At 43.9% G+C, this 26,800-nt stretch overlaps 1 protein-coding gene across 1 annotated transcript; it reads right to left on the reverse strand.

Annotated features, from left to right (window-relative positions):
- Window positions 1–26,800, reverse strand: LOC121532975 (regulator of G-protein signaling 8-like; the record flags this gene model as incomplete). The annotated part of the gene is made up of 6 exons (XM_045215590.1): window positions 1–340; window positions 1,214–1,380; window positions 6,579–6,640; window positions 6,876–6,980; window positions 8,121–8,212; window positions 26,715–26,800. Coding segments are annotated over 6 exons (707 nt in total), but the record flags the coding sequence as incomplete, so codon positions are not given.

The raw sequence follows: 26,800 nt of genomic DNA on the forward strand, positions 1-26,800 counted from the left end.
TCGAAGCTGTTGTTTGGAGGATATATTGGCACGGTTTGCTAACAACACCCATGCCAATATATCCTCTAAACACCGGCTTCTAGGGCATTATCACTTACATGTAAGTGTGCGTGTGTGTATCTGCGGCTGCACATGTGTGTGTTCTTCAGACAGAGTTCCGTTGACAGTGTGTGTACTGCGTTTTGAGTAAGTCCTGGTAGATCTTGGAGCGGAGGAAGCGGGGGTAAGAGTCTTTCTCCATGAGGCTGTGGACCCTGGCCTGGACCTCGTTCAGACTGGAGGGGGTGGGCTCCTCAAGGCTCTGTCTCGTCACCTCCCGCGTACGGAAGTCTATGTTTACCTACAGGGACCAAGGGAGAGCAAAATAAACATTAGATATCTGAATCATCTAAGTATGTCAATGTCATATGAAAAACTTGTTTGAAGACAGTATCAAAATTACTTTTAATCCATATAATCAAAGTATGCGTATTCATGTGTACCTATGTGTAATATTGCAGGGTTGTGGATTAAATTTTTTTATCTGACACATAGTAACCCCAGATTAAAAACAAACACAGCCTTTAGCATTGATATTTAAAGTAACTGTCCAGTATAAAACGAACTTTTAAAAGTTCATATTCTGTTTACTCATACCCAAATAATGTTGATGACTCGTCCTATACTCGTATTTATGACCAAAGCGTAAATTGGAGAGAAAAAACCCCACTTCAAAAGTCCACTTAAAACTTGTATCTCAAAAAGACTGTTAAAAAAATGCTTTCTATTTCCTCATAGAACATGATGTCATGTTGGCTCATTGGCTGAGCATTAATATTTTTAAAGACTGGTATAAGCCCACACCATTCTGTTGTTGGGTTACATCTACACTGTTCCAACACAGGAAAGCTGCTTTTTAATATACTTTATGGTCACACTTTATTTGGATGGTCCCAAATAGATGATTTACAGCTAGTTTGTTGATAGTATGACTATCTGTTGATAAGCAATTGCCTGCTAAATTTACAGTTAGGGTTATGTTTAGAATAAGGGATAGTTAGTTAAAATGTTGCTGACAGTTATTGAACATTTACATTTGAGTCATTTAGCAGATGCTCTTATCCAGAGCGACATACAGTAGTGAGGGCATATTGTAATTAATTATAGGTCATATTTCATATAAATCTGGAAACACTGCACAGTTGTATCATTAGTCAGCTGATCGAACACAAACCTCTCTGGGAGCCTTGACATCGATAAACTCATTGTAGATGTTGTTGGCTTTGGTCACCAGTTTAGCGGGAGTCTTGATTTTTTTATATTCCTCGCAGGCCATCCAGAACTCAATGTTCTCGTCGCTGAACTCCGTCTTGAGAAAAGCCCGGAAGGCAGCCAGGCCATCTACGACACAAAACATCCATCAGCCAGTTAGAGGAGCTAACGGACAGCAAGTGTGTGTGTCTTTACAAAGATCTATATTGTATCCCAGCACCTATTTCTGAACAAGGCCAGTTTTTGTGGAACTGATGTGTTTTTTTCCACAGAGAGCACCTGTAGTTCCCTTGATACACATAATAACAGGGTTGATTATCATGCATTGATATTGTCTGAGATGAGGAGTGTGCTTTCATTCTCAGCACAGGAAACAGCCCTGTGGCTAGAACATAAAAATATGTCCTACAACCCTCCAATGAGCTTTCTGTTTTCATCAATCAAAGATTAGATACATTTGTCCGACATCAATGATAACACGGAGGGAGGTCATGTTTTACAATCGGCGTGTCATGTTGACATGTTTTCTCCCTCCCTCCCTCTTTTCTCATGCCTGTATTTGCTTAACCCTTGTGTTGTCCTCCCAAATGCCTTACGCCTTTTGTCCTCTGGGGTCAAAAATGACCCCGCCTGGTTTGACTGTTTATAAAGCATACAGTATACATTTTCAATCAATTCTGTGTTACATCTTTATTCTTACTTCTGTTCAACCCATTACTATAATTTTTTTCATTTGTTTTGGAATTTAGAGCCAATAGACCTTGTTTACATAAAAGTATACCCTGTTTTTAAGTAAAAATACAATGAAACTATGAATTATTTTGACCTATTATTATTTTGACTATTTCACTTATCACTGAGTGGTATTTGTAAAAGTTTAGTGAGGATGCTGTTTTTGAATCATTTTATTTTTATTAATGACAGCCCATAATCACACCTTTTGTCCTGCCTGGTTTGACTGTTTATAAAGCATACAGTATACATTTTCAATCAATTCTGTGTTACATATTTAGTCTGAAAATAACGGTAGTTGTTTAATACTATGCTCTTTATGATTCAAACAAATTTGAAGTAATTTGATTGAATTATGGGTGTTTTACTAAATGTAATAACTTCTGTTGTCCTCTGGGATCAAAAAGACCCCGCAGCACAAAGTTTACATACTGCTTGGCAAAACATCTTTGATCATGTTTCTTTGATGTGTGGGGTCAAAACATCTTTGATCATGTTTCTTTGATGTGTGGGGTCAAGCAATGGTTATGACAACAACAACAACAAAAAAGTATTTTCTCACAGGTGTTTGGGCATTTCACATTTTAGTCTGAGAGAGACAGGCAGCACAATGAGGAGGCAGAAGTTTTATAATGCACAGGAGGCTTGCAAGATAATTTTTGAAATAAAAGAAAATAATGACCAGGAGGACAATGCTGCACATAATGAGGATGAATCAACTGATGAAGAGGGTTCAGGGTCAGCTGGGTCCTCTTCCTCAGATTCTACCTCATCTGTTGATTCTTCGTCTTCATCATAATAGATGATGTCCTCCACTTCTGACACTTCTTCCATTTCAACTTCAGATTCTACCTCATCTGTTGATTCTTTATCATAATAGGTGCAGTGCTCCACTTCTGACACTTCTTCCATACCAGCTTCAGATTCTACGTCATCATCACGTTCATCCATTTCCTTATATTCATAATCATCTTCCATTTCTGCAGCAGGAGATGTGGGGGAATCTTCGGAGGAAGAAGTAGCATGCTGTCTGTATGTTGGATCTATCACCTCATCATTATGTTCCTCCTCTTCTGACCCTGAACCCTCTTCATCAGTTGATTCATCCTCATTATGTGCAGCATTGTCCTCCTGGTCATTATTTTCTTTTATTTCAAAAATTATCTTGCAAGCCTCCTGTGCATTATAAAACTTCTGCCTCCTCATTGTGCTGCCTGTCTCTCTCAGACTAAAATGTGAAATGCCCAAACACCTGTGAGAAAATACTTTTTTTTGTTGTTGTTGTCATAACCATTGCTTGACCCCACACATCAAAGAAACATGATCAAAGATGTTTTGCCAAGCAGTATGTAAACTTTGTGCTGCGGGGTCTTTTTGACCCCAGAGGACAACAGAAGTTATTACATTTAGTAAAACACCCATAATTCAATCAAATTACTTCAAATTTGTTTGAATCATAAAGAGCATAGTATTAAACAACTACCGTTATTTTCAGACCAATTGATGAATAAAAAACATATTTTGTCGGCAAAAGATTTAATTTGGGGTCAGAATGACCCCAGGACAACAGGAGGGTTAACATTTGCCCAGCAGCAGCAGCAGAAGTGTAGTCCATCAGGCCAATCACCAACATTAGTCACACACTCTCACTACAGAATGGTTTTAGGAAGATCACCAGAAGGACACCTTGTCAACAGACAGTGTTCAAAATAAAAATAGATCCCTGAGGCAATGAACCTTTGCTTGGAGGAAGATTTTCTCTCGCTGCTTTATTTTTAATCAGCCTCTTTGGAATAGGCTATGATGTGTTACTCAAGCCAAGGCCTTCTAATGTGTAAATGTTGGTCAGTGTAAATTTCTCACTCTGAAAGGGTTTTCGATTTTCTTTACAGAATGCAGAAACATAGAGTGAGCTTACATACACGTAAATATTATAATTAAATATTGAAAAACATAGACATTAATGTTGAAATGAGACTTATTAAGTTAAGCTTCAAGGTCTCACATAATGCAGACAATATGTGTCACATAAAATGGACTCCCATAGAAATGAGAAGCAGTCACAAACCACATCATCACAGATAGGTAGCCTAAGGTACCCAGCAAGAAGCAAAGGGCAACCAGATAAATAGGATTAGCTGTGATACAAATGGGCTGAGGTTATATGATAGGCCAGGTGAATGTGATAACTGTGTTCTCCTGTTAGATCCAATAAGTGCTTAATCAGGAGGTGAGGACAGAGCCAATGTGGCCAAGGCATGGGAACAAATAGTACTGCTTCTGTTTCTCTTATGCAATTATAAAGTTATGTGTGTGTGTGCGTGCATCTTGATTCACTCCTTTATGTTCAGTGAAGCCGGATACAGAAGTCTGTCCCTTTGTCCCCTTGTGTCTGAAGATAATATTTGTCATTTCGAAGAACAAGTAGACCCAGAACCTAGAGTTTCAAGCAGCTAGGTTCATAAGAGGATATGTGTGGATGTGACGTCAAACCATGATTCAAGTTCACACCAATTTGTCTATGTTATAAACACTGCACCACCTGTTAAACGGTTGGCAGTGGGGTCTACAGTATACTGTATACTATGCTTGATTAACTCAATAGGGACAAATGCTAACTTGAGACATGCACACATTAAATGTTTATGCAAATGTCCATTAACATTAACACTACCATATGACTTGATTTGTGCGTACATGTTTGTATCTCTAGTTTGGACAACATATTATATAATGACTTTATTGACCTATTAGGCATCCTAACAATGGAGCATCACGATAAGACAACAGAACATTTAAGACATTTAGTTTGCTTTTCAGGAACGCTGGAGGAACAAAGCCTGAGATAATTATGAAGCCAGAATCAGTCAGAGGTTTAGAGGTCTACTTTTTCTAGAGCAAAACCTGCCAGGTGCTGGTTTTGGCAGGAACAACTAGTTATTCAAAAACAGCAAGGTGGTGTTCAAATACCTAGGTGTCTGGTTAGACTGTAAACTCTCCTTCCAGACTCACATTAAGAATCTCCAATCCAAAGTTAAATCTGGAATCGGCTTCCTATTTCGCAACAAAGCCTCCTTCACTCATGCTGCCAAACATGCCCTCGTAAAACTGACTATCCTACCGATCCTTGACTTCGGCAATGTCATTTACAAAATAGCCTCCAACACTCTACTCAGCAAACTGGATGTAGTCTATCACAGTGCCATCCGTTTTGTCTCCAAAGCCCCATACACTACCCACCACTGTGACCTGTACGCTCTTGTTGGCTGGTCCTCACTACATGTTCGTCGTCAAACCCACTGGCTCCAGGCCATCTATAAATCACTGCTAGGCAAATCCCCGCCTTATCTTAGCTCATTGGTCACCATAGCAGCACCCACCCGTAGTCTGCGCTCCAGCAGGTATATCTCACTGGTCATTCCCAAAGCCAACACCTCCTTTGGCCGCCATTCCTTCCAGTTCTCTGCTGCCAATGACTGGAACGAAATGCAAAAATCTCTGAAGCTGGAGACTCTTATCTCCCTCACTAACTTTCAGCATCAGTTGTCAGAGCACCTTACCGATCACTGCACCTGTACACAGCCCATCTGAAATTAGCCCACCCAACTACCTCATCCCTATATTGTTTTTTATTTTGCTCTTTTGCACCCCAGTATCTCTATTTGCACATAATCTCTTGCACATCAAGCATTCCAGTGTTAATACTATTGTAATTATTTTGCACTATAGCCTATTTATTGCTTTACCTCCATAACTTGCTATATTTGCACCACTGTATATATATTTTCTGTTGTATTTTTGACTTTATGTTTTTTTACCCCATATGTAACTCTGTGTTGTTTTTATCGCACCGCTTTGCTTTATCTTGGCCAGGTCGCAGTTGTAAATGAGAACTTGTTCTCAACTGGCTTACCTGGTTAAATAAAGGTGATTTTTTTTTTTTTGATGCACTGCAAAATGAAAACAAATATAAATACAACTAAAGTCAAGGTCAGTTGCCTGTTTTTTCTTCTGTGCGGTGTAATTTCCCACTCCCTGTGGAGAGCCTAGTTATCACAGCTATTTCTGCGTGTACATGTGCGTGTGTGTGTGCACGTGAACATGTGCATGTGTTTGCATGTGTGTATTTGCACATGAACATGTGTTTGTATGTGTGTTATTGTGTAATCCACAGAGAAGGTCACAACAAAGAGTGTGTCTCATTGTGTATTGAGGAGTCCTACACATCAATAACCAGAAAGACAGGGGATCTTACATAAGAAGGGTTTAGGGGGAGAGAAATGGACTGATGTGGGGAGACATCCTCAGATAGGGAACAGAAAGACAATCCTCTTTTCAAAGGAAATACATAGGCAATCATTTTGTCAAAGGGACAAACAGAAAGAGTACAGAATGGGACGGAGGACAAAATGTAATCAGTACAGTTGCCTGGTTTGCTTCTAACAGTTCGCTAACAATGACATGGACTCCCAGAGGTTTTTTGCAGGGTTGGTTGATAAAAGGTGAAATATTTTGGTTCAATTTCTCATATCTAACTCTAAAGAGAAGGATCGACTGTTACTTGTTAATATAAAAGGGACCGTAATTTAACTTACACTTGTGCGAAAGAAGAACATCGAAGGAATCTGCCCATCGAACGACCTCGTCTTTTGTCAGCCTAAAGGAAAGACAGAGATACTGAGACACGTTTTTAAATGTGTATGCAAATATGCATTTGAAGGCAATTCAACACACAGATATTCACAGTTTCAGAGGTTTGCTCTAAAAGACCCTACACCATCTATTGTTTAGTAGTCCTATTACATATCCCTAGCTTTGGTAGAAATAATACCTCAATCCTATCTGAATGGGAGAGACTGGCACCATGTAATCAGATATAAAGGTCTAGTTACTTTAGGCATCTGGTGGCCCTGTCCTGAGCAGGGGGCAGGAACTCAGTGAAGTCGGTGTAGGAGTCGGACTTATTGGACAGGCAGGCTAATCTGGTCTTCATGGTTCTGCTCAAATTAAGGGGAGAATAGAATAGAATAGAATACAAGCGTGTAAGAAAGTACAGTACATTTCCTGAATATTGATCACATAACATCAAAACAGAGAATGTCAGATTCAGATCACATTGATTGTCTTCTGATGTATAAATTCCTCTTCACAGCTTCTTTCTACGGTAGCTAACTAAAGACTGGGCTATTTCCATGTACACCTGCAGCTCTGCCATGTACACCTGCAGCTCTGAACATAGTCTTCTCAGAAAGTGCTCGGATCCAACTGAGCCACACGGTTGTCCTGTGTGGCTCAGTTGGTAGCGCACGGCGCTTGCAATGCCAGGGTTGTTGGTTCAATTCTCATGGGGGACCAGTATGAAAATGTGTGCACTCACTGCTGTAAATCGTTCTGGATAAAAGCGTCTGCTAATGGATTGAAATTTAAAATGTTTAACCTCCTGCCTATAGGCAGTATGCTAATGCATCAGTCATGAGCAAGGCCGTGGTCTTCGATCAGTGTATTGACCCTTCGAATGACTGCATAACAAAATGTTTGGATTCAGATGTTGAAGGAGGTGAAGCGCAGTTTCAGGATGTGCCTGATGAAGGTTACTAAACATCACTTCACATTTGTTTAGTCTGCACCGACCTGATGAAGCATGGTCATTTGCTTTCAAAGTTTTTCTGCTTACTGACTCACACTACAGTACATATCACACAATCAATCTGATCAATGTTTTGTCTATGGTGTTTCATGCACTCCGGTTGTAGATGTAATCAAAAAGTGATGTTTAATATCATGACCTATTGGCCAGCTGCTGTAGGATTAGACAGATAAGACATACTGATGGGTCTGATAAGATGAATTGCCCTTAACGCCCAGATAGACATTTACAGCAGGTGTAGCTCCATATGGAGCAGGCAACATACCCATCAGCTAGCCACCAGAGAACATCCAATTTGGATAGTGAGCCACGAGCCTCTCTACCATGCATCTAGTCCCCCTGATAACACACAGACCAAACACACCAAGCACTGCAGTGAGTGCCTAATATGCCGGAATGGAATGAGTGGAATGAGTACTCCCATCTGTAGTTAGTTACATAAGGGACACGATCTCCATCCCGCTGGTGGGTAAGCTGTTAGAGCACTCACTGTTGCTTTGCCTCTTGGTGTTGTTGGAATGGTCTGTCAAGCTTTTGTAATCCAAGGACTCCTCTAAGATCACTGGTGGTTGCTGGAGTTCTCTGTTGGAGAGAAATAAAGTAATGTATTTTTATAGTGAACAACAACAAGGTAGTTAGTGTAATTATTACTCCCATTGGTGCTCATTGTCCTAATGCCAGATGCCACCTGAAGTCCCATTACAATATCAACAAACTGATTCGGTCCCAAAAGCTCAACTTATTCAATAAGCTTGATCCCTAAAGGCCACTAAACACATTCCAAAACAAATTGTGGTTAAGATGGTTCAGTTGGATGGTGCATGGTGCTGCTAGCAATACTGGGATTGTTGGTTTGATTCCTGCATGTGCCACACATACTGAATACATGATAGGTCAACTCTAGGTCACTTTGGATGAAAGTGTTTGCAAAAATGTACTATATTATTGAATTTCAGCATCCATCTGAACAAACACTTCCTCTACAGGGAAACATTGATGGGTGTTGAAGGAGGCGTCATGGTGGATTGTTTTGCCATCTGCTGTAATTGGGAACATTGCATGAAACGTACCACTCATGTTTCTAGAGAAAAGCACTTTACTGGAATTAATGGGCTTTCTTATCATGTACTCTTAAGATTCCACTCATAGATTCCATCCAGGCAGAGCGGATTTGTTTTGATGCTCGGTGTGTGTTTACAGTGAGGGAATTAAGTATTTGATCCCCTGCTGATTTTGTACGTTTTCCCACTGACAAAGACATGATCAGTCTATAATTTTAATGGTAGGTTTATTTGAACAGTGAGAGACAGAATAACAACAAAAAAATCCAGAAGAACACATGTCAAAAATGTTATAAATTGATTTGCATTTTAATGAGGGAAATAAGTATTTGACCCCTCTGCAAAACATGACTTAGTACTTGGTGGCAAAACCCTTGTTGGCAATCACAGAGGTCAGACGTTTCTTGTAGTTTACACACATCTCAGGAGGGATTTTGTCCCACTCCTCTTTGCAGATCTTCTCCAAGTCATTAAGGTTTCGAGGCTGACGTTTGGCAACTCAAACCTTCAGCTCCCTCCACATATTTTCTATGGGATTAAGGTCTGGAGAGTGGCTAGGCCACTCCAGGACCTTAATGTGCTTCTTCTTGAGCCACTCCTTTGTTGCCTTGGCCGTGTGTTTTGGGTCATTGTCATGCTGGAATACCCATCCACGACCCATTTTCAATGCCCTGGCTGAGGGAAGGAGGTTCTCACCCAAGATTTGACGCTACATGGCCCCGTCCATCGTCCATTTGATGTGGTGAAGTTGTCCTGTTCCCTTAGCAGAAAAACACCCCCAAAGCATAATGTTTCCACCTCCATGTTTGACGGTGGGGATGGTGTTCTTGGGGTCATAGGCAGCATTCCTCCTCCTCCAATCATGGCGAGTTGAGTTGATGCCAAAGAGCTCGATTTTGGTCTCATCTGACCACAACACTTTCACCCAGTTCTCCTCTGAATCATTCAGATGTTCATTGGCAAACTTCAGATGGGCCTGTATATGTGCTTTCTTGAGCAGGGGGACCTTGCGGGCGCTGCAGGATTTCAGTCCTTCACGGCGTAGTGTGTTACCAATTGTTTTCTTGGTGACTATGGTCCCAGCTGCCTTGAGATCATTGACAAGATCCTCCCGTGTAGTTCTGGGCTGATTCCTCACTGTTCTCATGATCATTGCAACTCCACAAGGTGATATCTTACATGGAGCCCCAGGCCGAGGGAGATTGACAGTCTTTTGTGTTTCTTCTATTTGCGAATAATCGCACCAACTGTTGTCACCTTCTCACCAAGCTGCTTGGCGATGGTCTTGTAGCCCATTCCAGCCTTGTGTAGGTCTACAATCTTGTCCCAGACATCCTTGGAGAGCTCTTTGTTCTTGGTCATGGTGGAGAGTTTGGAATCTGATTGATTGATTGCTTCTGTGGACAGGTGTCTTTTATACAGGTAACAAACTGACATTAGGATCACTCCCTTTAAGAGTGTGCTCCTAATCTCAGCTTGTTACCTGTATAAAAGACACCTGGGAGCCAGAAATCTTTCTGATTGAGAGGGGGTCAAATACTTATTTCCCTCATTAAAATGCAAATCAATTTATAACATTTTTGATATGCGTTTTACTGGATTTTGTTGTTGTTATTCTGTCTCTCACTGTTCAAATAAACCTACCATTAAAATTATAGACTGATCATTTCTTTGTCAGTGGGCAAATGTACAAAATCAGCAGGGGATCTAATACTTTTTTCCCCACACTGTATGTGTGTGGTGTGTTTGTTTGTGTGTGTGTCTGTGTGTCTGTGTGTTTGGCAGCTTGATAATGTAGAAAAATACTCTTCCAGGAGTCTCTTGAGAAAAATACTTGTTATTTGCAGACAAAATCAACAACAGGGAGATGTGGAATTGATTTCTAAACTTTCTAATCATTTCATTTTTTCATTTTTCTGAAGATGTTCTGATGACACTGATATATCTTCTACAATATTTTGTTGCATTAGTTAGCCTAACATTGCAAATATTAGTGTATGGGCATATATAGTTTTAGGCATCAGTGATAAGATTTCATTGAAGTATGGAGGTCACATGATGAAACTACAGTATATAAAACCAAATGATGTCACAAAGTGTGCATTTTGAACACTTTTGAGACTGATGCCATTAATAGTTCCTAGTATTATGAGAAAGGAGATGCATACTAATTACCACAGATCTATCACAAATATTAATGCATTTCAAGATGCATATCTTTTGCACAGTATCAATCTTTTTGGAATATACGTCTGCTGATTGCAGGTTTCAAACCAGTCTGCAGTCTCTCTGCAGTGGAAAGCAGATCTGTCTTTTCCTGTTCTCTCTCTGCTCTGCTCTGCAGCGGGCAGAATATTTTTTTGCCTACATTGGGTGGGTACACGTGTCTGCCTGCCTGCCTGCCTGCAGAGCTATTTTTATAGTTCCCTGACAAATCCGTGCAGTCAGGGGGAAGCCACTTGATGTTTTATTCAGCCATGCAGCAGGCACAGGCTCCTGGAGGGGCAGCTATAAAAAGGAATCCAAATGTTAATGTGTCTGAAAAAATGGGGATGTCATGTTGCCTCGTGAATTTTTAACATGCCAACATTCTCAATTCCACTTTAAAGATGCATGGTTGCTAAAAAAGGGACCCTGAAAGTACTGAGTCTAAAAATTCCCTTTGATTTCGTTTTGGTGCATTGCGTTTTTTCGACTTTTTCTGTGCCCTGGTTTTCTTGTTCTTAGTGTGGAGAATGTAGTTGGAGAGCAGAACCTGGTATGTCCATCTGTCAAGCAAACATTACTCTCAGCAGCCATTTGGCCATGAACATGTATCACTTCAAATTAATCTATTACTTGTTGAAAAAAATAGCAATGCACAGTATAAAACACTGCATGAATAACAACACCCCTGAATTGGTGCAAGCAGTGTCCCACCTTGCAGAGTTTCTCTCTGTTGCTACAGTACAGTGTTATCTATCCTAAATGTTGCATAAGAAATGGAGAAAAGCAGTTCCTGCAATAAATATTCCAGTGTGTTTATTAGTTAAACAACATGGGAACACTGAAGAATTCTGTGTCCTTTTTACTGTCATTGTGTGTGTGTGTCTACTTTAGCATGTGCGTGTGTGTGTGCATAGGCGCCTGAGCAATGGAGCAAACAGAGCAGCTTCACACCACTTTCAAAATAGGAGTGTAAATGTATGTTTTTGCACCCCCACTTCTTACCAGAAAATTATCATGATCCATTGGGTAAATTGTAATTTTGAATGATTAGTAGTGTTTTCATGTAGTCTGTATTAAAATAGATATGTTAATTCTGTATATGCTGTTCTTTGTTTCTATTCATCAAATTTGGCCTACACTATAAAAAAAATATGCAGGCTGTATATGAGTAGCTCGCACATTTTTTTTGGTATGAAGTGGCCTTTATGAAATAAAGGGTTGGAGACCCCTGCTCTATGCCAAACTATTCAATTATGACCCATATTACCAGAGCTACATTTTAGTCTTTCTATTGCAGATTCAGGGCCTTAATTTATGGATAAATAGTGCATTCGGAAAGTATTCAGACCCCTTGACTTTCTCCACATTTTGTTACGTTACAGCCTTATTCTAAAATTGATTAAATAAATGTTTTTCCTCATCAATCTACACAGAATACCCCATAATGACAACTCAAAAACTGGTTTTAAAAATGTTAAAACAGAAATACCTTATTTACATAAGTATTCAGACCCTTTGCTATGAGACTCGAAATTGAGCTCAAGTGGATCCGGTTTCCATTGATCATCCTTGAGATGTCTCTACAACTTGATTGGAGTCCACCTGTGGTAAATGCAATTGATTGGACATGATTTGGAAAGGCACACACCTGTCTATATAAGGTCCCACAGTTGACAGTGCATGTCAGAGCAAAAACCAAACCATGAGGTCGAAGGAATTGTCCGTAGAGCTCCGAGACAGGATTGTGTCATGGCACAGATCTGATGAAAGGTACCAAAAAATATCTGCAGCATTGAAGGTCCCCAAGAACACAGTGGCCTCCATCAATCTTAAATGGAAGAAGCTTGGAACCACCAAAACTCTTCCTAGAGCTGGCCGCCAAACTGAGCAATCGGGGGAGAAGGGCCTTGGTCAGGGAGGAAGGAAACTTCCAGAAGGACAACAATCTCTACAGCACTCCACCAATCAGGCCTTTATGGTAGAGTGGCCAGACGGAAGCCACTCCTCAGTAAAGGCACATGACAGCCCACTTGGAGTTTGCCAAAAGGCACCTAAAGGACTCTCAGACCATGGGAAACAAGATTCTCTGGTCTGATGAAAGCAAGATTGAACTAATTGGCCTGAATGCCAAGTGTCCCGTCTGGAGCAAACCTGGTGGTGGCAACATAATGCTGTGGGGATGTTTTTCAGCGAACAGGGACTGGGAGACTAGTCAGGATTGAGAGAAAGATGAACGGAGCAAAGTACAGAGAGATCCTTGATGAAAACCTGCTCCAGAGTGCTCAGAACATCAGACTGGGGCGAAGGTTCACCTACCAACAGGACAACGACCCTAAGCACACAGCCAAGACAATACAGTAGTGACTTCGGGACAAGTCTCTGAATGTTCTTGAATGGTCCAGCCAGAGCCCGGACTTGAACCCGATCGAACATCTCTGGAGAGACCTGAAAATAGCTGTGCAGCGACGCTCCCCATCCAACCTAACAGAGCTTGAGAGGATCTGCAGAGAAGAATGGGAGAAACTCCCCAAATACATGTTTGCCAAGCTTGTAGCGTCATACCCAAGAAGACTTGAGGCTGTAATTGCTGCCAAAGGTGCTTCAACAAAGTACTGAGTAACGGGTCTGAATACTTATGTAAATGTAATATTTCTGTTTTTTAATTTTAATACATTTGCAAAAACTTCAAAAAACCTGTTTTTGCTTTGTTATTACGGGGTATTGTGTGTACCGGTAGATTGATGAGGGGGAAAAAACAATTTAATCCATTTTAGAATAAGGCTGTAACGTAACACCATTTTGAAAAAGTCAAGGGGTCTGAATACCTCCCGACTGCACTGTATATGTAGCTGCCAAAAAATATCACATTTGATAATGATTAATTCATAATACGTTAGCAATATTATTTTGATGTAAACATTGTTAAAAGATAAATCAAAGTTTACTTTTGTAATTTTACTACATTATTGTGATCGCATTATTTGTGGCAGAAAGAAGATGAAAACTTAATGTGCAATTTAACAATGCTTTTTCTTAAAAATCCTCATTGGGTAAAACAATATTATTCCTTTCATTGTCATATGTTTCCTTGCCACATTCTTAAAAGTTTGACCTGTCAATCGATCACTGTGGGTGGGATTGTCAGGGGAGGAGCAGATTATTTGTGAGAGTCACAGTTGGTAGGGTTTCAGTTTTTCAGGAAAGGGAGTAGATTAGTAATCTAGTCATTTAAACACTTTTTAAATATAATTTATTTTGGAAAAATCTAAGAAAAATAGTTGTGCTCTGTTCATGAAAAATGTATGCACTCTAACTGTAAATCGCTCTGGATAAGAGTGTCTGCTAAATGACTAAAATGTCAAATGTAAATGTAAATGACCTACCGGCTCGATTTGGTCTTATGTAGCAAAATTGGACATTACATTTTTTACACTGGATAAAAGTAGTGAAAATGGTATATCATACACTACAGTTGAGGATAACTTGTAACCTCACTTTTGAGAAAATGGCCCTTGAATGTTTTGGTACACCTACTAGAGAGCTCTCCTTTGTCTACACCCATTCAGCATCGCTCACACCCTCTTAAGCTTTAGCACCACCCATGTCTTTAAGGATTTACATGTGAAGCCATGTACTAAACAACCATAGATTTCAAGACTAAAGGCTGGTATATACTACGGGTGTGTTCGTAAATTGAATCTGTAGTGCCAGAGTGTGCTCTGGGCGTTCGTAAACTCAGAGCGTTGTCAGATTGTCAGTTCATAAATTCAGAGCGTTTCGCTCTCGGAGCGTTCAGAGTGCACACTGGATGCTCTGGCCAAGCATTCTGACCTAGCAACAGCAGTCAAGCACCCAAGCTAACTGGCTAAAGTTGGCTAGGTTGCTAGCTACTTCCACACACAAATGAGAGAACAGCTCACTCTGACCATTTTACTCGCCCTAGCAGAGCTGGTTAGGCTGTTTTTATGTTATCCAGATCGTTGGTGACTGCAACTGTGCTGCTGGCAACAATTTAATTACGCTTTTTTGCCAACGTTTACTGACACCAGCCATATTCAACGGGTGTTGAGCGTTCGTAAATTCATCAGTTATTCTGCGCTCTGGCACACTCAGACGAGAGTGCTCTGAAATCGGAGTAGATAGCCAGAGCGAATTTACAAGCTACGTCTATCGACAGTTGTCGCAGTGACATCATGAACATTCTATTGAAATGGTTACTTGCATAGTGGAGTCTTTTGTTTAGACATGTAGCTAGCTAAACAATTAGTGACGCATGACATACACCTAGTTTCCTGAAACGAGTCACAAATGTAGAATTGCAGTGTAGAATTGCAGGATTTTTAAAAAAATAATGCAAATATCTCCTGGACCCCCCCAATCTTTTGCATCCCCACATCTTTTGTGTGCACTTGCGCATGCATGCATTTGGCTACCCTCTATGTCCCTGTCTGAAAGATAAGTGCCTCCTGCGGAAGCCGTGCTGCCCACAGACAGCGTGTCAGGCCATCTGATGTGTAGCCTCCGGCGGGAGGGCTGTTTGGGTTATTTCTGGCCTTACAGACCAATGCTGCTCTGCTTTCTCTGTTTCAGCCTGGGGTCTGTCTGTCTGATGTCCACTGTGTCTCTGAGGGGAGTACTTGACTCAGATTGAACTGATTCCATTGCTCTCTCTGTACCCCCTCTCCATCTCTGGAGGCGGCAGGTAGCTTAGTGGTTAAGAGCGTTGTGCCAGTAACCGAAAGGTCGCTGGTTCTAATCCCCGAGCCGACTAGGTGAAAAATCTGTCGATGTGCCCTTGAGCAAGGCACTTAACCCTAATTGCTCCTGTAAGTCGCTCTGGATAAGAGCGTCTGCTAAATGACCTATTATTTATTTATCTCTCCCTCCATCACTCTCTCCATTAGTCTCTTTCTACACCCCTTCCTCTATCCCTCTCTCTATCTCTTCTTCCCTCCCTGTTTGTTTACATGTAGCCACTGCCAGCAGCTTCCCTCCAACATTGTTATGTGGACCCCCAGCTATCATGATTTTATCCACATAGGCATTGACCTTACCCGCTCAGGTAATCTGACTCTAATAATAGCCCTGTTGTCTGTTCTGCAGCTAGCAGTCTCACTGATGTCCTTGCCTTGTTATGCCATCTTAGCACTTAGCCTACACTCATGTTGTTATCTAAACACTCTCATAGAGTAGGCTTAATTCTAATGAACACATCAGACCTGATTTATGGCTCACCTAGACAGGTGTGGGGTATAGCCAGGACAGAAGCCTCTCAGTCTCAACTCATCAAACTAACACAGTCTATCTATTTTTACTCTAGCTCTCTTCAGGTACATCAATGTAAGGTCCTATTACTGTCACTTTGTTCCCCAAATGGTTGTTTGCTTCTGCTTGATTTTAATAGTTACTGCTGCCCAGTAGGCTACAATAGACTCTAAGGCACTCTAAACCAGGCTAAATAAGTATGAATAAAACACACACGCATGCACACATGCATGTGCACCTGCACACACTTGCTAGCACGCACACACACACACGCACGCATGAAGTTGGAAGTTGAGGACTGAGGCATAAGACACAAGGGTTGTGATGACCTTGAGATTGGCCATACCCATCCAGCCCTGAGTGATGAGGATATGACTATTTAAAGTAAATATATGCACAGAGAGGTCACGTTAATGGGGACATTCTGACTTAATATTGGCTGAAAATAATTGTGCAGAGCATCAGAGCACGTGATTTATAATTACATGTGAAGCTTTTGTTTTAATCTCTGTTTCAGAATCATTGTATGTTTTACAACGAAACTTGTTAAGAATTTTAGCAAAAATAAATAAATACTGAACAAAATTATAAACGCAACATGCGACAATTTCAACGATTTTACTGAGTTAGAGTTCATATAAGGAAATCAGTCAATTGAAATAAATAAATTAGGCCCTAATCAATTGATTTCACGACTGGGCAGGGGTGCAGCCATGGGTGGGCCTGGCAGGGGCCCACCCACTAGGGAGCCAGGCCCACCAACTGGGGAGCCAGGCCCAGCCAATCAGAATGAGTTTTTCCCCACAAAAGGGTTTTATTACAGACAGAAATATTCCTCAGTTTCACCAGCTGTCCGGGTGGCTGGTCTCAGAAGATCCCACAGCTGAAGAAGCCGGATGTGGAGGGGCTGGCGTGGTTACACTTGGTCTGCAGTTTTGAGGCCAGATGGACGTACTGCCAAATTCTCTAAAATGACGTTGGAGGCGGTTTATGGTAGAGAAATGAACATTAAATTATCTGGTAACAGCACTGGTGGACATTCCTGTAGTCAGCATGCCAATAGCACGTTCGCTCAACACTTGAGACATCTGTGGCATTGTGTTGTGTGACAAAACGGCACATTTTAGAGTAGCCTTTTATTATCCCCAGCACAAGGTGCACCTGTGTAATGATCATGCTGTTTAATCAGCTTCTTGATATGCCACACCTGTCAGGTGGATGGATTATCTTGGAAAAGTAGAATTGCTCACTAACAGGGATGTAAACAAATTTGTGCACAACATTTGAGGGAAATACATTTTTTGTGCGAATGGAACATTTCGGAGAACTTTTATTTCAGCTCATTAAATATGGGACCAACACTTTACATGTTGCTTTTATTTTTTTGTTCAGTGTACACTACCAGTCAAAAGTTTTAGAACATCTACTCATTCAAGGGTTTTTCTTTATTTTTACTATTGTCTACATTGTAGAATAATACTGAAGACTAGTAACAAAAAAAGTGTTAAAAAAATCTAAATATATTTTATATTTGAGATTCTTCAAATAGCCACCCTTTGCTTTGATGACAGCTTTGCACACTCTTGGCATTCTCTCAACCAGCTTCATGAGGTAGTCATCTGGAATGCATTTCAATTAACAGGTGTGCCTTCTTAAAAGTTAATTTGTGGAATTTCTTTCCTTCTTAATGCATTTGAGCCAATCAGTTGTATTGTGACAAGGTAGCCCTATTTTGTAAAAGGCCAAGTCCATATTATGGCAAGAACAACTCAAATAAGCAAAGAGAAACGACAGTCCATCATTACTTTAAGACATGAAGGTCAGTCAATACGGAACATTTCAAGAACTATGAAAGTTTCTTCAAGTGCACTCGCAAAAACCATCAAGCCCTATGATTAAATTGGCTCTTATGAGGACTGCCCAGTTCATACGTTCATTAGAGTTACCAGCCTCAGAAATTGCATCCCAAATAAATGCTTCACAGAGTTCAAGTAACAGACACATCTCAACATCAACTGTTCAGAGGTGACTGTGTGAATCAGGCCTTCATGGTCGAATTGCTGCAAAGGACACCAATAAGAAGAAGAGACTTGCTTGGGCCAAGAAACACGAGCAATGGACATTAGACTGGTCAAAATTTGTCCTTTGGTCTGGAGTCCAAATGTGAGATTTTGGGTTCCAACCACCGTGTCTTTGTGAGACGCGGTGTGGGTGAACGGATGTTCTCCGCATTTGTATTTCCCACCATAAAGCATGGAGGAGGAGGTGTTATGGTGTGGGGGTGCTTTGCTGGTGACACTTTCTGTGATTTATTTAGAATTCAAGGCACACTTTACCAGCATGGCTACAACAGCATTCTGCAGCAATACACCATCCCATCTGGTTTGGGCTTAGTGGGACTAAAATTTGGACAATGACCCAACACACCTCCAGGCTGTGTAAGGGCTATTTTACCAAGAAGGAGAGTGATGGAGTGCTGCATCAGATGACCTGACCTCCACAATCCCCCGACCTCAACCAAATAGAGATGGTTTGGGATGAGTTGGACCGCAAAGGGAAGGAAAAGCAGCCAACAAGTGCTCAGCATATGTGGGAACTCCTTCAAGACTGTTGGAAAAGCATTCCAGGTGAAGCTGGTTGAGAGAATGCCAAGAGTATGCAAAGCTGTCATCAAGGTAAAGGGTGGCTATTTGACAAATCTCAAATATAAAATACTTTGGAATCATGGTTACTACATGATTCCATATGTGTTATTTCATAGTTTTGATGTATTCACTATTATTCTACAATGCAGAAAATAGTACAAATAAAGAAAAACCCTTGAATGAGTAGGTGTTCTAAAACTTTTGACCGGTAGTGTATATACAGTGGGGGAAAAAAGTATTTAGTCAGCCACCAATTGTGAAAGTTCTCCCACTTAAAAAGATGAGAGAGGCCTGTAATTTTCATCATAGGTACACGTCAACTATGACAGACAAAATGAGGAAAAGAAATCCAGAAAACACATTGTAGGATTTTTAATGAATTTATTTGCAAATTATGGTGGAAAATAAGTATTTGGTCACCTACAAACAAGCAAGATTTCTGGCTCTCACAGACCTGTAACTTCTTCTTTAAGAGGCTCCTCTGTCCTCCACTCGTTACCTGTATTAATGGCACCTGTTTGAACTTGTTATCAGTATAAAAGACACCTGTCCACAACCTCAAACAGTCACACTCCAAACTCCACTATGGCCAAGACCAAAGAGCTGTCAAAGGACACCAGAAACAAAATTGTAGACCTGCACCAGGCTGGGAAGACTGAATCTGCAATAGGTAAGCAGCTTGGTTTGAATAAATCAACTGTGGGAGCAATTATTAGGAAATGGAAGACATAAAAGACCACTGATAATCTCCCTCGATCTGGGGCTCTACGCAAGATCTCACCCCGTGGGGTCAAAATGATCACAAGAACGGTGAGCAAAAATCCCAGAACCACACGGGGGGACCTAGTGAATGACCTGCAGAGAGCTGGGACCAAAGTAACAAAGCCGACCATCAGTAACACACTACGCCACCAGGGACTCAAATCCTGCAGTGCCAGACGTGTCCCCCTGCTTAAGCCAGTACATGTCCAAGCCCGTCTGAAGTTTGCTAGAGTGCATTTGGGTGATCCAGAAGAGGATTGGGAGAATGTCATATGGTCAGATGAAACCAAAATAGAACTTTTTGGTAAAAACTCAACTCGTCGTGTTTGGAGGACAAAGAATGCTGAGTTGCATCCAAAGAACACCATACCTACTCTGAAGCATGGGGGTGGAAACATCATGCTTTGGGGCTGGACGACTGATCCGTGTAAAGGAAAGAATGAATGGGGCCATGTATCATGAGATTTTGAGTGAAAACCTCCTTCCATCAGCAAGGGCATTGAAGATGAAACATGGCTGGGTCTTTCAGCATGACAATGATCCCAAACACACCGCCCGGGCAACGAAGGAGTGGCTTCGTAAGAAGCATTTCAAGGTCCTGGAGTGGCCTAGCCAGTCTCCAGATCTCAACCCCATAGAAAATCTTTGGAGGGAGTTGAAAGTCCGTGTTGCCCAGCGACAGCCCCAAAACATCACTGCTCTAGAGGAGATCTGCATTGAGGAATGGGCCAAAATACCAGCAACAGTGTGTGAAAACCTTGTGAAGACTTACAGAAAACGTTTGACCTGTGTCATTGCCAACAAAGGGTATATAACAAAGTATTGAGAAACTTTTTGTCACGAGTTACAAAGCCAGAACCCAGAAGCAGACCAGGACAAGGTAAGTTGAAACGAAGGTGAGTGTTTATTTACAAATTCAAGAGTGATGCTGAATAATCCAGGGAACAGAGCGGGCGGCGTTGATTAGTTGTTGGGGGTGCAGTGGTTGATCCAATCATGGCTTGGCAGCCGCCGACCACCAGGCAGAGGTTGGATGAAGGTTCCGGACGAGTGATGTTCATGGCTAACGATCCGGCAGGGAATGGATGTTAGGCCAGAGCCTAAGAAGGGTGATGATCAGGACCAGGTGTGCAGATTGCTGATGGGATGCAGGTGCAGAAATCAAGAGAGCTCCCCGGAGCGTTCCAGAACCCTCGGGAAACTGGAGATCCCGAGCAGAAAAACTAGCCCACAGACAGGACCCGACTCAGACTGCCGGGATCGTTACAGTACCCCCCCTCCGACGAACGCCACCGGGCGGACTCCCCGGAGCGCCAGGATGGAGGCGGTAGAAGTCACGGATGAGGTCAGCATCTAGGATCTGTCGCCGCGGAATCCAACTCCTCTCTTCAGGACCATACCCCTCCCAGTCCACGAGATACTGGAAACCCCGGCCCCGCCGTCTGGAATCCATAATGCGTCGCACCGTGTAGGCAGGACCACCTCCGATCATCCGAGGAGGAGGAGGAGGAGGCGGAGGAGGCAACAGAGGACTGAGGAAAACAGGCTTGAGGCAGGAGACATGAAAGGTGGGATGGACTCTGAGCGTCCTCGGGAGTTTGAGTCGAACTGCCACCGGATTGATCACCTTCTCCACCACAAACGGACCAATGAACTCGGTAACAACTTCCTAGACTCAGTCCGTAAAGGAAGATCCCGTGTGGCCAACCAGACCCTATCTCCGATGGTGTAGGTGGGAGCGGGGATCCGGCGACGATTCGCCTGGAGCTGATACCGGTCCGAAACTCTAAGGAGTGCCTTTCTGGCCCGATGCCAGGTCCGGTGGCAACGACGAATATGGGCCTGAACAGAAGGCACTGAGAGCTCCTTCTCCTGAGAAGGGAACAAGGGAGGTTGGTAGCCATACAGGCACTGGAAGGGAGACATCCCAGTGGCAGATGTAGGGAGAGTATTGTGGGCATACTCAACCCAAGGCAACTGAGAGACCCAGGAGGTGGGGTTGGAAGAGGCCAGGCAGCGTAGCGTGGATTCCATCTTCTGGTTGGCTCTCTCCGCCTGACCATTAGATTGGGGGTGAAAACCAGATGTGAGACTGACTGTAGCTCCAATGGCCAAACAGAAGGACTTCCAGACCGCAGAGGTAAACTGAGGGCCACGGTCGGAAACGATATCACTGGGCAACCCGTGGACCCTGAAAACCTCCCTAACCAGGATCTCGGACGTCTCCGAGGCAGAGGGAAGCTTGGCAATTGGCACAAAGTGGGCGAACTTGCTGAATCTGTCCACGATAGTCAGAACGACCGTGTTCCCCTCAGAAGCGGGCAACCCAGTGACAAAGTCCAGGGCCAGATGCGACCATGGTCGCCGGGGAATAGGAAGGGGGTGAAGTAGTCCAGAGCTGGGCCGATTGGTACCCTTATTCTGCGCACACACTGGACAGGCAGCAACATAACCCCGAGTATCCTCGGCCATGGCAGGCCACCAAAAACGTCTGCGAAGAAACGCCATCGTCCGAGCCACGCCAGGGTGACAAGCCATCTTGCTGGCGTGGGACCATTTGAGGACCGCAGGACGAACCGACTCAGGCACAAACAACCGACCGGGTGGACCGTTACCGGGACCGGGCTGCGTCCGAAGAGCCGCCATCACCTCCTCCTCAATCTTCCACCTAACAGCTCCCACGACGCAGTTCCGGGGGAGAATTGTCTCGGTCTTGGACCCACTCTCCCTCCGTCTTGGAGAACATCCGAGACAAGGCGTCCGCCTTGCCGTTCTTAGATCCAGGTCGGAACGTCAGGGAAAAAATTGAATCGTCCGAAAAACAACGACCACCTGGCCTGACGGGGAGTTGAGACGTCTAGCCGATTGCACGTAAGCAAGATTCTTGTGGTCAGTCCAGACAATAAACGGTTGCTCCGCCCCCTCCAACCAGTGGCGCCACTCCTCCAAGGCAAGTTTCACCGCGAGAAGCTCCCGGTTACCCACATCGTAATTCCTCTCCGCAGGCGAAAGGCGACGAGAGTAGTAGGCGCAGGGATGGAGTTTACTGTCCGTGGAGCATCGCTGCGACAGGATGGCGCCAACTCCCACATCAGACGCGGTCCACTTCAACGACGAACTGACGGGCCGTGTCCGGTTGAGAGAGAATCGGTGCGTTGGTGAATCGCCTCTTCAAATCCAGAAACGCTCGATCCGCCTCCGGATTCCACTTGAAGCTCCTGATACTGGAAGTCAAGGCAGTTAACGGAGCGGCCACACGGCTGTAATCCCGGATGAATCTGCGGTAGAAATTCGCAAACCCCAAAAATCTCTGGAGCTGCAATCTCGCACCGGGCTGGGCCCATTCCAGAACCGCTCTAACCTTCTCCTGGTCCATCCTAATCTCTCCCCTGGAGATGATGTACCCGAGAAAGGATGTCGTGTGGGCGTGAAACTCGCACTTCTCGGCCTTCACGAACAGGCGATTCTCCAACAATCGCTGCAGAACCTGCCGGACATGCTGGACGTGGTCGGAAGGTTCCTTCGAGAAGATCAGAATGTCATCCAGGTAAACAAACACAAAGAGACCGATCATATCTCTCAGGACGTCGTTCACCATACTCTGGAATACCGCTGGAGCATTGGTCAGTCCAAACGGCATCACCTGATACTCAAAGTGACCCATCGGTGTATTGAAACCCGTCAACCACTCGTCTCCCTCTCTGATCGGGACCATGTGATACGCATTGCGTAGGTCTAGCTTGGTGAACACCGTAGCACCCTGTAAGGAGTCGAAGGCAGAACTCATCAAGGGCAGGGGGATACTTGTTCTTGACCGTGATGTCATTCAACCCCCGATAATCAATACACGGTCGAAGAGAGCCATCCTTCTTACCCACAAAGAAGAATCCCACCCCCAGGGGTGATGACGAGGGACGAACGAGACCAGCAGCTAGGGACTCCTTGATGTAGGTCTCCAAAGCCTCACGTTCAGGGCGGGAGATACTGTATAACCTTCCCTTGGGGTAGACAGCTCCAGGGAACAGGTTGATGGCACAATCATATGGTCGGTGGGGAGGGAGGACAGAGCCTTCTGCTTACTGAACACTTCCCCCAAATCGTGATATGTCTCGGGAACCAGGGACAAATCTGGGGGTTTAGCCTCAATCACCTGACTGGGAACCGAATGGGGACAGGCAGTCTTGAGACAGTTAGCATGACAATCAAGGCTCCAACTCGTTACCCTTGCCCGTCACCCAATCGAACGTGGGATTGTGTTCCTTCAGCCAGGGGTATCCAAGGACCAGAGGAACATGGGAAGACGGCAGAATGAAGAATGAAATCATCTCCGAATGATTCCCCGACAACAGCATCTTAACCGGTTCAGTCCTCATCGTGATACGTGCCAGACTACTGCCGTTCAGAGTGGTCGCTTCAATGGCTTCCGGCAATTGCTCCTTGGAAAGCCCCAGCTGTTCCACCAACTCGGCATCAAGAAAGCTTCCATCGGCACCTGAATCGATAAAAGCGTTAATCGCTAAGCTCTGATTCCTGTTCACAAGGGTAGCCGGGAAACGGGGTCTGACAGAGGTACTGAGAGGTTGAAACTGGCTCGCTAAAAGTCCTCCCAACTTTAGCGAGCCGGGCAGTTTGACGACCGCCGGGAACAAGTGGAGATGTAATGTCCCGAGCTACCACAGTAGAGGCAGCAGTTGGTCTTACGTCTATGTTGACGCTCCTCCTTGGTTAACCCGTGCACGCCCCACTTGCATGGGTTCAGAATCGGGAGAGAGGACCTCTCCACTAATCCTTTGTGGTGGAGAATGATCGACGTGTTCTGGTCCACCACCCGACCCGACTGGGAACTGAGAAGCTGATCGATTGGACGGCCCCCATTGCTTCTCCCTCCTTCGCTCTCGGACTCGATTATCCACCCGAATAGACAAGGCTACCAAGCTGTCCAGGTCACTAGGCTCGGATAGGAGATCAACTCATCCTTGAGCTGCTCCGACAGACCCTGGTAAAAGGCCGCTTGCAGAGACTCCTCATTCCACCCACTCTCCACAGCCAACGTCTTGAACTCGATCACGAAGTCGGCCACGCTGCAGTTCCTTGGTGAAGCGAAAACAGGCGCCTAGCTGCGTCCCCCCTCGGACGGAATGGTCGAAGAGCTTCCTCATCTCGGCCGTGAACCCCTGGTATGAAGCCATGCAGGGGTCTTGTCGTTCCCAAACGGCTGAAGCCCACTCAGCGCTCGACCACGCAGCAACTCAATCACAAAGGCTATCCTAGCCTTGTCTGTGGCATAAGAGTAGGGCTGTAGATCGAACACCAACCCACACTGCATAAGGAAAGAACGGCATCTTCCCAGCTCCCCTCATATTTATCCGGCGTCGGAACCTTGGGCTCACGGAAGGACACAGCTCCAGACGCGGCAGGCGAGATGGTGAAACCGGTAGTGGATCCTCCACCGGAAACTTGCGCTGGTTCTGGACCTCCGTCAGACCGGTAGAAAGGTTCCGAACGCCAACGCGATCTCCTGTAGCTCCGTGCTATGATGGCCCAACATCTTCTCCTGATGGGTAACGGCATGGCGAACAGAGTCCAGGTCCGCTGGGTTCATTACTGGCCGGATCGTTCTGTCACGAGTTACAAAGCCAGAACCCAGAAGCAGACCAGGACAAGGTAAGTTGAAACGAAGGTGAGTGTTTATTTACAAATTCAAGAGTGATGCTGAATAATCCAGGGAACAGAGCGGGCGGCGTTGATTAGTTGTTGGAGGGTGCAGTGGTTGATCCAATCATGGCTTGGCAGCCGCCCGACCACCAGGCAGAGGTTGGATGAAGGTTCCGGACGAGTGATGTTCATGGCTAACGATCCGGCAGGGAATGGATGTTAGGCCAGAGCCTAAGAAGGGTGATGATCAGGACCAGGTGTGCAGATTGCTGATGGGATGCAGGTGCAGAAATCAAGAGAGCTCCCCGGAGCGTTCCAGAACCCTCGGGAAACTGGAGATCCCGAGCAGAAAAACTAGCCCACAGACAGGACCCGACTCAGACTGCCGGGATCGTTACACTTTTGTTATTGACCAAATACTTATTTTCCACCATAATTTGCAAATAAATTCATTAAAGATCCTACAATGTGATTTTTTTTCTTCTCATTTTGTCTGTCATAGTTAACATGTACCTATGATAAAAATTACAGGCCTCTCTCATCTTTTTAAGTGGGAGAACTTGCACAATTGGTGGCTGACTCAATTATTTTTCCCCCCACTGAATGTCTTTTTTGTATTTGGATTCATGCTCTATGTGGTGATAATAACCACTAGTCTAATCATTATAACGTTTATGATTACAAGTCTGACCATTGCTCTTCTTCTGTTGGTATTTTGATATTTTGTCTGCAGAGTAAGGAATGATGCTCTTAATCCTGCCTTTAGCTTTTGATGTAATCAATTTATTTGTGGGATTAGGTTTGCAGACCACTTTATCCAGACAGTATAAGTTTGACAGCTCATTCTGTTTAAAACTTTCACAGTTGCTAACCATCTGTAGGCTCAGTTGTTTTAAAGGTATCGCTCTCGCTCTCGCTCTCTCTCTCTCTCTCTCTCTCTCTCTCTCTCTCTCTCTCTCTCTCTCTCCCTCTCTCTCTCTCTCTCTCCTCCCTCTCCTCTCTCCTCCCTCCTCCCTCCTCTCTCCCTCTCTCTCTCTCCCTCCCTCCTCTCGCCCTCTCCCTCCCTCCGCCCTCTCCTCCCTCTCTCCTTCTCTCTCTCTCTCGCTATCTCTCTCTCCCTCACTCTCTCTCTCCCTCCCTCTCTTACACAGACGCGCGCGTGCACACACATTTCAAAACTTGTAAACAATGCACTGTTGTAGTAAATAATCAATAACCAATATTACCAAACTATATTTGGAGGAGCAAACACACTCTCCACTTATGTCTCTAACAGTGTGTCTTTTCCAGATGATGACAGTTGCCTGTCTTGTAAACAAAGAGTCTCCATCTTTTATATTCTGATGTCAGTCAAGATCAGACAGCCATAGAGTACATAATAACAGCAGATGTACATAACGACAGCCTGCCTCCCATCCCTTATCCATAGTGGACTTACTTACATAATGAAACTATCTACTAGCCAGATGAATATGGATGATGTTTTACCTTAGCCCTGTTGTGTATGAGATGAGCGCAGGTGGACACTCTCTCTCTCTCTACCTCCCCAGCGTACGTTTGAGAAGAATAAGCCG

The sequence above is a fragment of the Coregonus clupeaformis genome, unplaced genomic scaffold (assembly GCF_020615455.1).
Source record: "Coregonus clupeaformis isolate EN_2021a unplaced genomic scaffold, ASM2061545v1 scaf0477, whole genome shotgun sequence".
In the NCBI taxonomy this organism is placed as follows: Eukaryota; Metazoa; Chordata; class Actinopteri; order Salmoniformes; family Salmonidae; genus Coregonus; species Coregonus clupeaformis.